General features: G+C 40.5%; 1 protein-coding gene and 1 long non-coding RNA gene across 3 annotated transcripts in view; both read left to right on the top strand.

Moving 5' to 3' along the window:
* LOC310825486 overlaps positions 1–14,527 on the top strand; it is a 632,470-nt gene that overhangs the window by 483,132 nt on the left and 134,811 nt on the right. The window lies entirely within an intron of this gene.
* Positions 1–14,527, top strand: part of CNTNAP5 (contactin associated protein family member 5) — a 313,291-nt gene that overhangs the window by 163,953 nt on the left and 134,811 nt on the right. For both annotated transcript variants that reach the window (XM_083734111.1, XM_083734112.1), the window contains 2 exons: positions 2,849–3,020; positions 14,105–14,211. In XM_083734111.1, coding sequence (XP_083590237.1) covers positions 2,849–3,020; positions 14,105–14,211 — 279 coding nt within the window. The remainder of the gene's footprint in view (positions 1–2,848; positions 3,021–14,104; positions 14,212–14,527) is intronic.

Genomic DNA, 14,527 nt, shown 5'->3' with positions numbered 1-14,527 from the left:
TCACATATTGCTTGTTCAGACAAGGCAGCATCACAATAAAATAATTGTTCTTCTGCACTATTATACTGCCAAATATAATATTTTAGAATCACCATAAGTGGTACTTGCATTTGAATATAAAATACTTACAGATGTATGTACTTCAAAATTGATGTGTGTTATAAACTCTTTGAAAACATCAACCCATAGAGCGCAAAAATTAGCAGTTTTCTTTATAACTATGAAGTGTTGTATTCCAGTTTTAAATTGAAAGGTTTTTTTTTAAAAAAAAAAAATTCCTTCGTTCCTTCGTTCCTTCCTTCTGTTTAAAGATGGGCTGCGTGCATCTTTTTAAAATAACAACAGCAACATTGTCTTAACCCCCCTTCACCCACCCACCCACTATGCTGTGAAGGGTAGGACAACATTTGCCTCAGTTTAACCCTGTTTGGCTATGATGACTGCTTTTATATTGTGGCAATGCTTCTGTTGCTAACCTTTGTGCAGGATGTGGTGGGATTAAAGACTTCTTTTTGGTTTGACTTTTGCACCTATGATATTTCACAGAGTTTACTCTGTGCTCCTCGATTATATCCAGAGTGCAAACTGCTTTCAGATGACATTTTCATTTCCCCTCTCCAATTCTCCCTCAGCGTAGCAGTACTCTTAGCCCAGATGCTGACATGACCCTAGCAAGCTGGTGTAAAGCTCAGCGCAATTTAAATGCCATATGGAAAAAGGTGGCATAGGGTTTCTAGGGCATACCTTATCAGCAGGCAGCATGGAGCCAATACTTAGACATCTGCCAACTGTCAATTCATTGCTACTATTACCTTAATTGTATTAGCCGATGGTCATTCCATGGCTTAGCCAGGCATATAGAACCTTTTATTCTATTCCTGTGTCAGTTTGCTTGCTCAAGTGCTGTGGAACTGATTCCTGGATGGGCCTGCACAATCTGTGACCCAGCAAGCCCAAATGAGCCACCCGTCATATATTATAATTTGTCACTGACTTGACAGTCTCCCCATTTTGGCAGGGAAATGTGCGAAATCAGTCTTGGTACATTTTAGTGGGCTGCAAGGGCTTAACCAGAACGAGTGCAACAAGGGAAATGGATGCTTATAACGGATTAGGTCTTCCTGTTCTATGATAACACTAAGAAGTCCTAGATTCAGAGAGATGGACTCACTGTGAAAAGTGTGGAAAGCATAACCTGGCAGAATCTCATCATATCAGGCCTGAGACGCTGAGAGATGGGGACAATATTTGTAAGCACATAAAGAAGGCTCAAGATGCAAAAGGAGTCTGAATTTATTAAATATAACAAACTGGAGGATCTGCAAAAACAAAAAACAAACAAGCCACAATTAACCACATCCAGGCATAGGCAAACTCAGCCCTCCAGATGTTTTGGGACTACAATTCCCATCATCCCTGACCACTGGTCCTGTTAGCTAGGGATGATGGGAGTTGTAGTCCCAAAACATTTGGAGGGCTGAGTTTGCCTATTCCTGGGTCAAATCATAGGAGTCTGAGTAGGTGAGTTCTTGATAAGGAAAGATTGGACCCCTCCCATCTCCTGGGCATGTTTACAGTTACAGTGGTACTTCTGGTTGCAAACAATTCAGTGTTACGAGCTCCGCTAACCCAGAAGAAGCTGTGAACTTTGCCCCAGGATGTGAACAGAAATTGTGTGCTGGAGGCCCCATTAGCAAAAGCGCACCTCAGGATAAGAATGATTTCAGCTTAAGAACAGACCTCCGGAACGAATTAAGTTTGTAACCAGAGATACCACTGTACAATCTATGGCCACACAACAAAGGATTGGAAAGTCATTCTCCCTCCTTGCAACATGAACCTTGGGTTTTTCAGATTCAACAAGCACACCATGGCTCTGCTATCCAGAATTCAATAAGGTGTGCATGCAATGCCTAAAGCACCCCCAAAGACCTCCCCTCCCAAGCCAAAGGAAGTGGAAGGTGAATAAAGAGTGCCCTTAACCCAATAATGTATCAGATGTTTAACCAACCAGTTCTGCTTGCCTGGACCAAATGCCACATGTGGCTATCAACTCCAACAAGTTTGCCTCCATCCCCAAACAAACAAGATTTCATAGAGAGCTCTTTGCAGATCCTCTAAAAAATGTCACAACCCAGAACAGAGAGGTGGGCACCATCATCTCTGTAGAACTAGGGAGAATCAAACCTCTTTGCGCTATGGGAATGTTATTCCACCCACTTGGGCCAGAATGAAGTTTTCACTAATCAATTCACTCCCTGCCGTGCCTTGTCAACCTTAAGAGGATGCATGGCTGCCCTCCAAGCTTGGATGATGCTAGTATTGTGTGGAGCCAAAGTTCAGATTCAACAAAGATCCCTAATAACCTAATATAGCCAGATCTGTCCTTTGGACAAGGTTCTTTTCTCCTCAGTGGATAACAAGGGTGTGTGACGTAGGGCCAGCTGCGTCCAGATGATAGGGTCAGCTGTACCTGGTATACAAGGGTGCTTCCTAATGGAATTTGTACAGATACTCCTGGTAGGTTCTGCCCTTCAGATCCAATCCTCAAACATCCAGTTGAAAACAGTGGCAACTCTTTTACTGAATCTTGACTGCACTTTGTAGCTTTAAAAAAAGACAAGCAAAAACTTTGAGCTTCTCCAAGTATCTGTATTCTGTCAGCATTATTGCCTGCTTTCTTTCTTTAATTTTTTATTTATTGCCATAGAATTTGTAACTTGCTCACATCGAGCAGGCAATGAGAACACTAGGAATAATTAGACCTTCCATCAGTGAACCCCCAAGGAAATAAATTATCATTTAAGTATTCTTCATCTCACTCTTTTCTCCCCTCTCTGTCCCACAGGGTGCCCTGACAATTTTACCGATTCAAAATGTTTAAATCCCATTACGGCTTTTCAAGGCTGCATGAGACTCATCTTTATTGATAACCAGCCCAAGGACCTCATTTTAGTTCAGCAAGGTTCCCTGGGGAATTTTAGTGATTTGCGCATTGATCTCTGTGGCATCAAAGACAGGTAATTATTCTCTCTTCTTCTTGTGTGTTTTGTTTTCTTTCAGCCAAGTGGCTTATAAGTACAGTTTGCTGTAAGTGAAAATTCTAATCCTCCAACATTAGGTGAAATGGAGTAACTGGAAAAAGTATTGCTGGGAAGAATTTGGACTTGCACGAAGCATCATCTCTTCCACTCACTCTCTCCTTCTCTCTCTCTCTCTCTCTCTCTCTCTCTCTCTCTCTCCTCCATATTAGTTTGTGGGAGATGGAGTATGCAAATTAAATCAAGCTGCAGATTTGTGCAAAGATTAAATTTTATGCACAAACAGAATTTGATAGCTTTGAAGTTGTAAAGGGATGGTAAAGAAAAGGAGATGTTTGAATGATCAAAACATGTCATTGCCTTATCACACTTTCTGTTTTGCTTAAATGGAATCCTTTACAGGTTGCAGGTTAGTGCATACCGTAGCAGTTTTTAGAAGCATAGTTAAAAATAAAATACCCCCCTCCCAATTCATGTTGTGGAAATTTCAGAATTCTAGGAAGTAACTTGAAAACTAGCCTGCTGCACCAAAGTGTGATTTCCCCCTTATCCAGTTTCCAAGTTGCTAGTGATGAGTTCACTTCAGATGACCAGGAAAAGAAGCTCTGCAGACATAGCTACAGTGGTACCTCTGGTTACATACTTAATTCGTTCTGGAGGTCTGTTCTTAACCTGAAACTGTTCTTAACCTGAAGCACCACTTTTGCTAATGGGGCCTCCTGCTGCCGCCGCACCACTGCCATGCGATTTCTGTTCTCATCCTAAGCCAAATTCTTGACCCGAGGTACTATTTCTGGGTTAGCGGAGTCTGTAACCTGAAGTGTATGTAACCTGAAGCGTATGTAACCTGAGGTACCACTGTATTATTATTAGCATGTCCTCTGGTAATTGATGAACCTTGCTTCTGAATAGGCATGCATTAATTTGCACTATAAAATAGGGATGTAGAAATTATAATGATTGATTTTAATGTTTTTCATGGAATTACTGTACTGTTTGAATTTGTACTTTAATATATACCCCACCCTGAGACTGTTTGTGATGAAGAGTGGGTTAAAAAAGAAGTGAACTGTGTGGCTTAGTAAAAGTGCTTGTGAGCTTGTAATATTTTGTGGTCTTGTTTGCCAGTTTTCACACTAAGTGAGGAATTAATCACTTGCAAAAGTCTATCAGTGGAGGGGGCAGAAGAGGTAATATATGTGAACCTGTGCTTTTCAATCGTACCTCATTATGAATATATCCTGAATTTTCAGAATATATCTTGCTTATTTTTAGTTTGAGCTTTAAGCTCCCAATTAATTTCTTGGTTTGGGGATGGATGTGGGAGGTGTGTGTATGTGTAGGGGCAGTGTTCAGAGCTAGGTGAAAAGACCTTGTTTCTGTAAGGTCCTTGCTCCCATATGCCAGAAGGAATGAAAGAGGCCATAATTAAAATAAATTAGGACACAGTTTTATTAAATATCTAAAATGGATATTGGTTCAGTTAGTCTAACTAAAGATGAGTGAACTTGTCTCTGAAAGCATCCTACTTTTTTCAGGATTTCTTCAAGAAATCAAGGGCAGGGACCTTTCTCTTTTAAAATGAGGAAAAACCAAATGCAAGAGGATCACTTTCCTGCTTACCTTCCTGCTGCTCCAGTGATCTTTTCCCCTGCAAGCTTCCGAGGCTCTTATTTCTGAGTCAGTGATGCAGGCATAACTACCACTTCTGCTGTGGGAGAATGACACAGATTCCCAAGCATTTCATTCACTTAGTCATATCTGCAATAGTACTCAGTTACAAAGCCTAGAAAAATTCTACCTATATTGTCCCCGTGTTACCTTATAGCTAAGATACAGATAGCACAGAACTTGGAATGCTGATAATCAGGTGAACCCCCAGATGACAACTCACACCTATGTATTTCACCATACATGCAATCTGACCCAATCTGGTATAAACCTGGGTGGGGTTCAGGGGTTCCAGCTAACCCCAGCGTATGTGCCATCATACTAATCTGACCCTTAGGGATGGATGAACCTGTCTGTTTCCTGTTTGCAGCATGTGTTCATTCATAGGTCCATTCTGTTCCATTTCTACACTCATCTGCAAATTATTTTTTAAAAAAAGATATACATAAAAAATTGCATGCAAATCCATATTTAAATACTATTTTGGTATATGTTCTATCTCTTTAAAAATTACGTGGATTTTGACATGTTTCTTTGAGCCAAGAGCTGTAGTGCAATATTGGGAGAAGTATAAAGTCCCATGGATAGCTATATTCTCCTCCTCCTCCTCCTCCTCCCTCTTCGTGAAGATCTGTACTTAATCCAGGCACAAATCAAGTCAGGAGGACGTTGGCCCTGAAGACATATTTCAGCTTCCATCAGCATAAATCAGCATGGCCAATGCTCAGAGATTATGGGAGTTGTAGCTCTGCAGCATCTGGAGGGCCACATGTTCCACACCCCTGAATTAATATCAGAATTCACAAAGACTGGGTATCTGCCCACTCCATTCCTACGCCACTCCAGTGGGGGGGGGGGGACTCTCTAAAGCTTATCTGGTCTACACTTACTTTCAGGATCAGCACAGATACTGGCATCTACACAGTGAAAACAGAAACAAAACCACACTGCAACACTGTACCTGCTTTTTTTGTATTTCGAGTTTTACATTTTGCATTAAAGAAGTATACACTATGATTCCACAAGAATATATCTAGAATACCAGTCACCAAATAATTAATGTAATGAGAGCCCCAGAGTCCATCATTCTGTATTGCGTTGTTCCATATGTGTTATTTCAACCTCTTTGAAAAGCATCCCCAGTGCTTGCAACTGAAAACCTCTGTAAAATTACCTTGTTGAAGTTGTGAAATTCTTCTGCAGTAAATCTCAACTCTGTCGCTGGTTGGCTGATAAAATAGATGAATAGAATGATCCAGCTTTTCAGTGAAGAGGAATTTTATCTCTCTATTTTCTACCAGAAACCACAATAAGGATAATGAAATTTCTGTCGAGCACACGGATGACTTTGATGAACACGTAACGGATATTTTAAGCACCACAGGTTCTATGGAAAGGCACTAAGTTTACAAAAGCAATTTCAGAAGGTTTCAAAGGGACTTGGTGGATTACTGGGTGATGGACGCTATCATCACAGCTTCTGTGGAAATCTAGGTGAAACCAATTAACAGCAAATAGATGAAAATACAGAAGGACAAATTATGGGGGAAATGGCTCTGGGAAGTCTCACTACTTTCCTATTAGTTTGTCATCATTGGTTTCAAGTAAAAAGATCATAGGTCACAGACAGGCAGGGGGTGGGTGGGTTGTAACATGGTTAATGAAATATAATCCATCTTTTCTTGTAATGGTAAAAAATGAAGTTCTGCACTGAATCCAAGAAATCTGATTTGGGATGTTTGTGATGTATTGCTTATCCCCTCAGTCCTCATGTAATTGTAATTTGCCTCATTCGCCCCTTCCTTACCCATGTCTTTTCATACCTTTTATTGTTTTTTCCATTGTTCTTGAACAGCGACCTATTTTTACCCACTCTCAAATAACTCACTCCCTTCTGCTGCTCAGGATTTTTTTAGAAACCCAAAAAATTGTGATTTGTATATATATATGGTGAGGGGTTTTTTTTTAGTTTGGGCCCACCATAAATTGGGTGAAGTAACACTAAAGTCTTGTCTTAGTCTACCCTCTTGATTCAGAATGGCAGCTGGCATCCAAATGTCAATGAAGACGCCCCACCTCCACCCCAGACTCTCATTCTGAGTTTAATATTTTAGTGGCAGCCAAATCTATGTCAAAAAACAGGCAAAGTCAGGTCAAACTGACATTTTGGACCACCACATTGATTCTAAATGGCTCCCAGTATCTAAACAGTGATGAAGTCTGCCACCTCCACCTCACAAACCCTCATGTCATATTTGGTGGCAATATATTGAGAAGCAGCTAACCCTATAGAGAACAAATAAATGAACAGACAAAACACTTTCCAATATATACAGATAAAACAATTCAGGTCCAGCTATTTGTTGCCCTGATGTTCAATCCAAACAGAACTCCAAGAGAGGAGGTCTTAAATGGGACAAAGCATGAAGACAGGATGTGATAGCTAGACTTGTATATTGTTAATAGTCCCTACCTTTCCAACATAAATGAGATATATTATATACTTTGGACACAAAGGCTGTAGAGTGCAGATCACTAGTGAGATGATGTGCAGAGTGAAAGAAAGGATACCCATTGGCTACTTCAGAAGTAAGGAAAGCATGACAAAAACTCTGTCCCCATCCATGTTAATGTCACTGAACTTTCTCCCCGGTTTGATAATTTTCAAGTGCATTCTGTTCCTCATTAAATGATGAATAATGCAAAACCAAACCAACCAACAAACAAAACACCAAAAAAGGGAAATTATTTTTGGCAGAGCACTCCTCCTAATCAGAGATTGCTTTTAAAATAGATGATTCTCCTTTCTGCCTGCCCTGATGTTCTTAAACCAACCTGAATTTATGCTTGGAAATTTAATTTCAGACTTAGCATTTTCTGCTCAAAATTGTGCGTGTTATATTATAGAAAGCAGACCAGAGGGAAATTACATCCTATTGCAGGCTAAGAAAAGAGAGAGAGAGAAATGAAAAGGAGAAGAAAAAATGAAAACAGAGGGTTGTTTTTGCACATGCAAGCTCTTTAACATTTAATTTGTGGGATACAGCTGATCTCAACTTATTAATTCTTTCTCTTTAAAACTGGCCATGGAAACTGGAGAATCTTCTTTCTAATTATGCCCTGTGTGTTTCAACTTTATTTGTTTTATAGTGAAATCAAATTCCCTTGCTGGGACTGAAGAAGCAAATATTTAATATTGTCTTTGCCCTGGAATAATTAACCTGCAGTGAGCTAGAAAAAGTTGTCGAGAGAAGACATTGCTTTGCACTCCTTCCTTCACTAACTTTAACACCCTGTCTTTGGGGATCCTGAACTTTCATTGTGCACTCACCTTTCCCTTCCTGACAGTACACAATTTCCAGCGTTGACACTGTTTGTATAACCGCTCTCTCATGATCGGTGGATTGCCTTGGAATTAAATGTAACAGGGTAACCGGCCCTGATGCTAGAAGGGCCTGAATGGCTCCCTTGAGCTATGCATGGGCTGTTCTTGAGTGAAGCACAGGCAAGTAAACAAGCTGCCATGTCCTGCAACTGTCAAGTGAGATGGATGGGATGGACATATAGATAGATAGATAGATAGATAGATAGATTCTTTATTGTCATTACACAAGTGCAACATTGCACAAGTGCAACGAAATTGGATGCCATCCCTTAAAAACAACAAAAGCAACACAACAACAACAACCAAACAAACCACATTCCAGCCACACCCACACCCACACCCATCAAACTCCCAGGTCACACTATATGACCACACGGAGCTGCCTTATGTCAGTCAACTTATGTCTGGCAACTTCACAATTCAATGAACAATGCTACAGTCATATACAGGAATCCCCATTTAATTTTGAGTAGGCATACATAGGATTGCACAGCTATTTTTTTAATCCAGCACTGTTGCCTGAACTGCTATGTATAGCTGAAGATGTCAGGGACTGGACCATAGACAGTAAACCTGAACCAGTTTCTCTGGACAAGAATTTTCCGAAAACTCGTCCAGTTTCTTATTCTGACATCTCCACCCAAATTATTGGAGAATTTTGGATAATGCATTTGTTGAAATCCGCACCCCTGCTTTCCAGGCAGGACTGGGGAAAACTCTGGCTGAAACTCTGGAGAGCGGCTGCCGGTCAGTGTAGACCATCATGAGAATGGACCAAGGCAGCTTCCCATGTACCTATAATGGAATTTTCAGATAAGCTAGACTAAAATTAAGCATTCAGTTTTTTGTAGCCCAGGTTCCTTTGTTGTGCAGTGCCATGTTTATATACAGGCTTGATCATGCAGTTGGAGATGGCTGGGTTTCCCTATCTGATTGTTCCTCAAGTATGCCTGACAGGGAGGCATAATAAAACTGAGAAATGGCATTGCCAGCTCTCAGAGAGCCGAGAACTCCTTCTGTGATAATTATCTGGCAAGAGTTTGTTTATTATTTGTCAGGAGCAAGGACAGTGTGAAATTAGGCAATCAAGCCAGAACAAGCTGGGGAAGGAGCCGCAGCAGGAAGCCACTTTCTCTGATAACTCCCATGGACAGAAAGAGGGATAATGCCATGGGGCAAGGCCCCATAGTTTTGATTATTCCTTTTATAATTCCCAGCCCCCTCTTCCTAGGATACTACTGTAGGAATAGGACTGTTATCCAGAAAGCACAAGCAACCAGAGACATTCCTCATTTATTTGCCCAGATAAACTCTCAAACTACAGTCCAGTATCCTCATTTTGTCTCTTTGGACCTGTCCTTGGACATAGCTTGGATGCCTGTGTCCAGGAAGCGATGATGCCGGCAGCAGCTAGTTCCTGCCTGAAAGCAGAATTTAAAAAACAGAATCTAAGACATAAGTAACAGAGGCAATTTCATTGAGACACTTCTCTATAACACAGTATTGCTGATAATGACAGTGAGGCACAACAGTGTATTGTTACAAAGCCACTGTGGAGGGGTTGAAAACCCAAGCATGTTTGTGCTGTCGCTATCACACACATAAATTGATATTTATGTCAAAAATATGTGTCGTGTGAGATAATTGTTATTAATTTTATTCACAGGGCATATAAATGACCTATACTGAAACAGTACATCCAGATAAGTTTCTTATCAGGCAGGGCCAAAAGTTTTGGAATACAAGTTATCTCATATGTGTGTGTGTGTGTGTGTGTGTGTGTGTGTGTGTGAGAGAGAGAGAGAGAGAGAGAGAGAGAGAGAGAGAGAGAGAGAACTTGTATTCCAAAACTATTGGCCCTGCCAGATAAGAAACTCATCTGGATTTACTATTTTTCTATTTTTGTATAGGTCATTTTTTCATTTCCTCTAAGGATCAAGTGGTCACAAAACCAAAGACTACACACATGCACACACACAATATCTATACTACACAGAGTGAGATACATATTAACTGTGGGTTATGCCTTTCAACAATGCGAATAAATAGATCCTTATTCATCTCACTTATAATCAAAGTTTTCCCTGTCAAGGTGTGGAATTGTACTTTAGCTATAGCTTTAAACAAAGCTACATTTCTGGGCAGGGCCAGCACTACCATTAGGTAGCAGCCTCAGGTGGCAGATGATAAGAGGCAGGGTTGGATAGAGCTGTGTATTCCTGACCTGCACCTCCTAAGCTAGTGAGAAGAAAAATTCAGTTGTCAGGCTTTTAGGCTTCTGCACATGAATTTTGGGTGGAGTGAATATACACCATCTTGTCCTTTGGCTTAGGCAGAAAAATATGTGGAGTTGGCCCTGTTTCTGCATGAGTAACACACAGTAAAGGTGGTGAAAGCAAATGCATGACAGGATATCAAGCCCTTGATTATATATTTAGTGAGGGTAATATCTCTGCTAGGCTAATTCTGATAAATAATTATGAGGTAATTAGACAAATAATTGTTAGCTAATTAGATACAATAACCTCACAATGCTAAATCACATAGCACAAAATTCCTTTTTTTTAAAAAAAGAAGTGTTAGTTATCTGACTAAAATCATAAGCAAAGTCAGCTTGTTTCTGAATAAACAAAATAAGTTAAATCCTTCTTAAGGGCATTTTAAAAAAAAGATTTTAACCTACATTTTGAAAATTGATGGGGTGGGGAGAGAAAAGGGACTGCAGGGGGCAGTGAAAAATACCTTGATGTGATGCTGTGCAGAACAAATCACAAAGTTGCTTTTCATGGAAACCAAACGTAGCTCCATGTAGCTCAGTACAATCTACTGTGAGCAGTAGCACTTCATCGTTGCTACTCTGATAACATTCAATCATCATTCAATCTCCTTTATTGGCATTAAAAAAGTGCATTGTATACATGGATCAGAACACAACACAATTAATGAAATATAGTACGAGATACTTTAGGATAAAACTGTCCAGACATCATGAGGTTCGAAGATGGCCCTTAGGACCTATGGTGACATAATTCCATAGCGTCACTCAAAAATCTTGCCACATTCTCCACAACGCCATTACTACAATTGTTCAACACATGAGACACCCTGGAAGAGTCAGTGCGATTAATCCCCACCTTCAATAAGAGGGCCAAATACTTATCATCATCATCATCATCATCACCATTATTATTGCATAAAATGGGTGATAAAATAGAACGTGTGTGATGGATTCAACCTGTTTTGTGCCACAAGGGCAGTATCTTTCAGAGTATGGGATTTTTGAGAATCTACCTTGCAAAACCGCAGATGGTAAGACGTTAAATCTTGCGAGGGAAAGAGCTCTGTGTAGGTGGGGATCATAAAGCTGGTGTAAATATGGAGTGTCCTGGCCAAACAAGGGTGGAATTCCCAACCTCAATGGGGAACATTGGGACCTATCCTATCTGGGCCAGCAGCTTCCCCTTGCTTTAACTGCCCTATTAACATTTTTATTTCATCTGATGAAACTGGAGGCCACTCTGGGGCATCAATTTGCATAGAATGATGTCAAGCTGGCCCACTGGAAAGATCTTCATGCAAGGCACTTGAAAAGTAGTGGTACCAACCATTAGGCGAAATAGGTGGAGAGGAGATTGATGTTAAATGTCCCAGAAACTAAGGAGGAGAATCAACTTTCATTGTTTGAGGTTATGGCATAGTGGAGATGTTTCCATTGTTTGTTGGTATGTTCAGATCTCTTTTTTCAAAATAAGATTCAACCTCTTTTTTTCAAAATAAGATGCTGTGGCAAGTTTTTAGAGTTGAAATATTCTGGGGGTAGGGCAGTGGCTTTTTCCTTATGGTGTTGTCGGAAGATATTCTGGATGTGTTCTTTGAGATCGCGGTATTCCTTATCAAACCAGATCACAGCAAAGGGCTCCTTGGGTTGTTTTCACCCTTTGAATTGTTGTTTTGAAAACTCATTCAGAGATGTTATTAGGATTTCAAATCATTCAATAGCTTCTTTGGGGATTACCAAGTTAATTATAGAAGCTCTATGTTCCAACATAAACTCTGTTTGGAACAGTTTGTGAAGTGAGTCTGTGGTCCAAGGGACTCTAAGCAGGAAATCTTTGCTTGCATCAGGAGTCAGAGGCAATGCAGATGTGAGCACAGGATTGTTAAATTTGGTGGCCAGAGTCAAAGATGAATAATCACCAGGGGTGCAGTTGCTCACCATAAAGTTCATGGCTCGAGCTGGATCAGTTCTGTTGGCAGGGGGTTCTTGCAGAGGATGCATGGGGATGGGGAAGTTAATAGTTAGAATCACAGGAAGGTGATTGCTCTCAATGCGGTCGCCCACCTGAAAGGTTTAAACCTGGTTTGTCAGAGCAGAAGAGCCTAAGATGTAGTAGATCACTCTATTTCCTCTCCTGGAGATGAACGTGAACTCTCCTAGCAGGTCACCTGGTAATGAACCATTCAGGATCACTCTGTCAGAATGCACACACAACTTGGCAAGGCAAACTCCAGCTTCATTTATATGGGTGTCTCTGGAATGTCACATGACAGAGAGAAGCTTGGGCAGGGGATCCTCCTTGTTGAAACCCATCTCTCTCACAAGCTCAAAATTGTCTTTACCCACTCTTGCATTGAAATCACCCGCAATTAGCAGATCAATATTGGGGAATTTGGTATCCAGTTTTTCCAAAAATGATGTGAGCTGGTTCCAATAGCCCATCAATGTCTGCTTGTCAGGACAAGGGGGGATATAAACGTTGATTATAATTAGAACCAAGTTTGAATATCTCAATAAGAACGTCTGGGCAATGTTGTCATGTGGCTGGAAGGAAATGATTTCACGGCTGGAGGGAAATGATTTCAAGATTAGGCTGCTAAGTGCAGAGAAGGGTTAGTCCCGCTTTATATTGGCCCATGATGTTGGATTTATGAGCTAGGAGGGAGTATGAATTGAATTCCTCCAAGTTTATTTCATAGTGAGCCCAGGTTTCTTGTGATAAGATGATGTCAAATAACTTGATAAAACAAATGTCTTCAGGGTCATTGGCCTCTCCTCTCCAGCCTGCTATGTTTCAGGAGAGGATCTTAATCACCAGGGCCCTGGAGTCACGTGATATCATTTTAACATGGGAATGATGCCAGGAGTTCAGACTGGATCTTCCTCCCAAGTGAGTGAGCCAGAGTCTGAAAAACTCCAAACAGCCTTTTTCTTTGTCCCAATAAAATTTCATAAACATTTAAAGTGCAGTACCTGGGAGAAATCTGCTTTAAGTTCTATTCTGAGGGGGAACCTAGCCCTCAAGAGTACCAGCAAAGCTGATTCTGCATTTATGTCCGCATAACTAAGGCTTTGAAATGAGCTCTCAGGTTGGGTCCACCACCCACTGTTCCCACTTCTGTCGACTTCCTGTGCTTTACTGCAGTTCATGTTGCTTTCTTCATTTCACTAGTACTTGGTATCAGAGCTCTGGTGAGAGTGAGGGGGAGAGCATAAAGTATATTATTCACAACCCATTCTCTTTTTATTTTTATTTTTAATAGCTCTCTTTTCTCATATATCCTTGAACCTAGTATAGCCAGATACTCAGTTTAGCACCCGAAATGTCAGTGCAAACAGGAAAACATGATGAAAGTTTTACATCTCTGTTCATCTTACATTACTACTCCTTATTGGAGGCCAGAATAAAACATACATTTTATGTTGCCTAGACACAGAAAGAACACAAAGCTAACCTCTTTTTGGTGTTAATTTTGACTTGGTTTGAATTCATTCTGTTCAGTGCAAGCTATTCTTTTGAATACCTTTGTTTCAAGCTAAGCAGAAAACCTAGGAATGGTTTCCATCTATGCACCAATGTTTGTAGTCATAGGAAACATAGTGGGATAGGAAAAGTTATGCAAAGGGCAATATGTTGCACATTTCATTGCATATGTAATCTGGTTAAAAGCAACTAATACCTTTGTTGTTGCTCTTGCTGAACTGTCCTTTCTCACCCTCCTCACCCAGGTGTCTACCAGACTACTGTGAACATGGAGGAGAATGCTCCCAATCCTGGACAACATTCCATTGTGATTGTGGTGAAACTGGCTACACAGGAACAACCTGTCATAATTGTAAGTGGATCACAATGTAAATGACTGTAGCGTAAAAGCACAGAGGGGAATTTATCATTTAGCATAAATGCAAAGTGTTTCTGTTACACAGGCTCAAGAAATGGAATGTTTGGAAGTTAATTCACACCCCAGTCCTACATTAGAAAAAAATAAATCACAAAATTCAATGAGACCTACTTGTAAGTAGGTATACAAAGCTGGGGCCCAGGCACTGAGCTTAAACATCTATGCCCACAGTAATTTCAAATATTTGTTAAAAGATCACAGACCTTGATCGTTCACCAAGCCTGAAGTCTAGAGGCAAGTTAAGCATGTT

The sequence above is a fragment of the Podarcis gaigeae genome (genome assembly GCF_964106915.1).
Source record: "Podarcis gaigeae genome assembly, chromosome: 1".
Classification (NCBI taxonomy): Eukaryota; Metazoa; Chordata; class Lepidosauria; order Squamata; family Lacertidae; genus Podarcis; species Podarcis gaigeae.
This window is presented reverse-complemented; position numbering and strand designations above follow the sequence as displayed.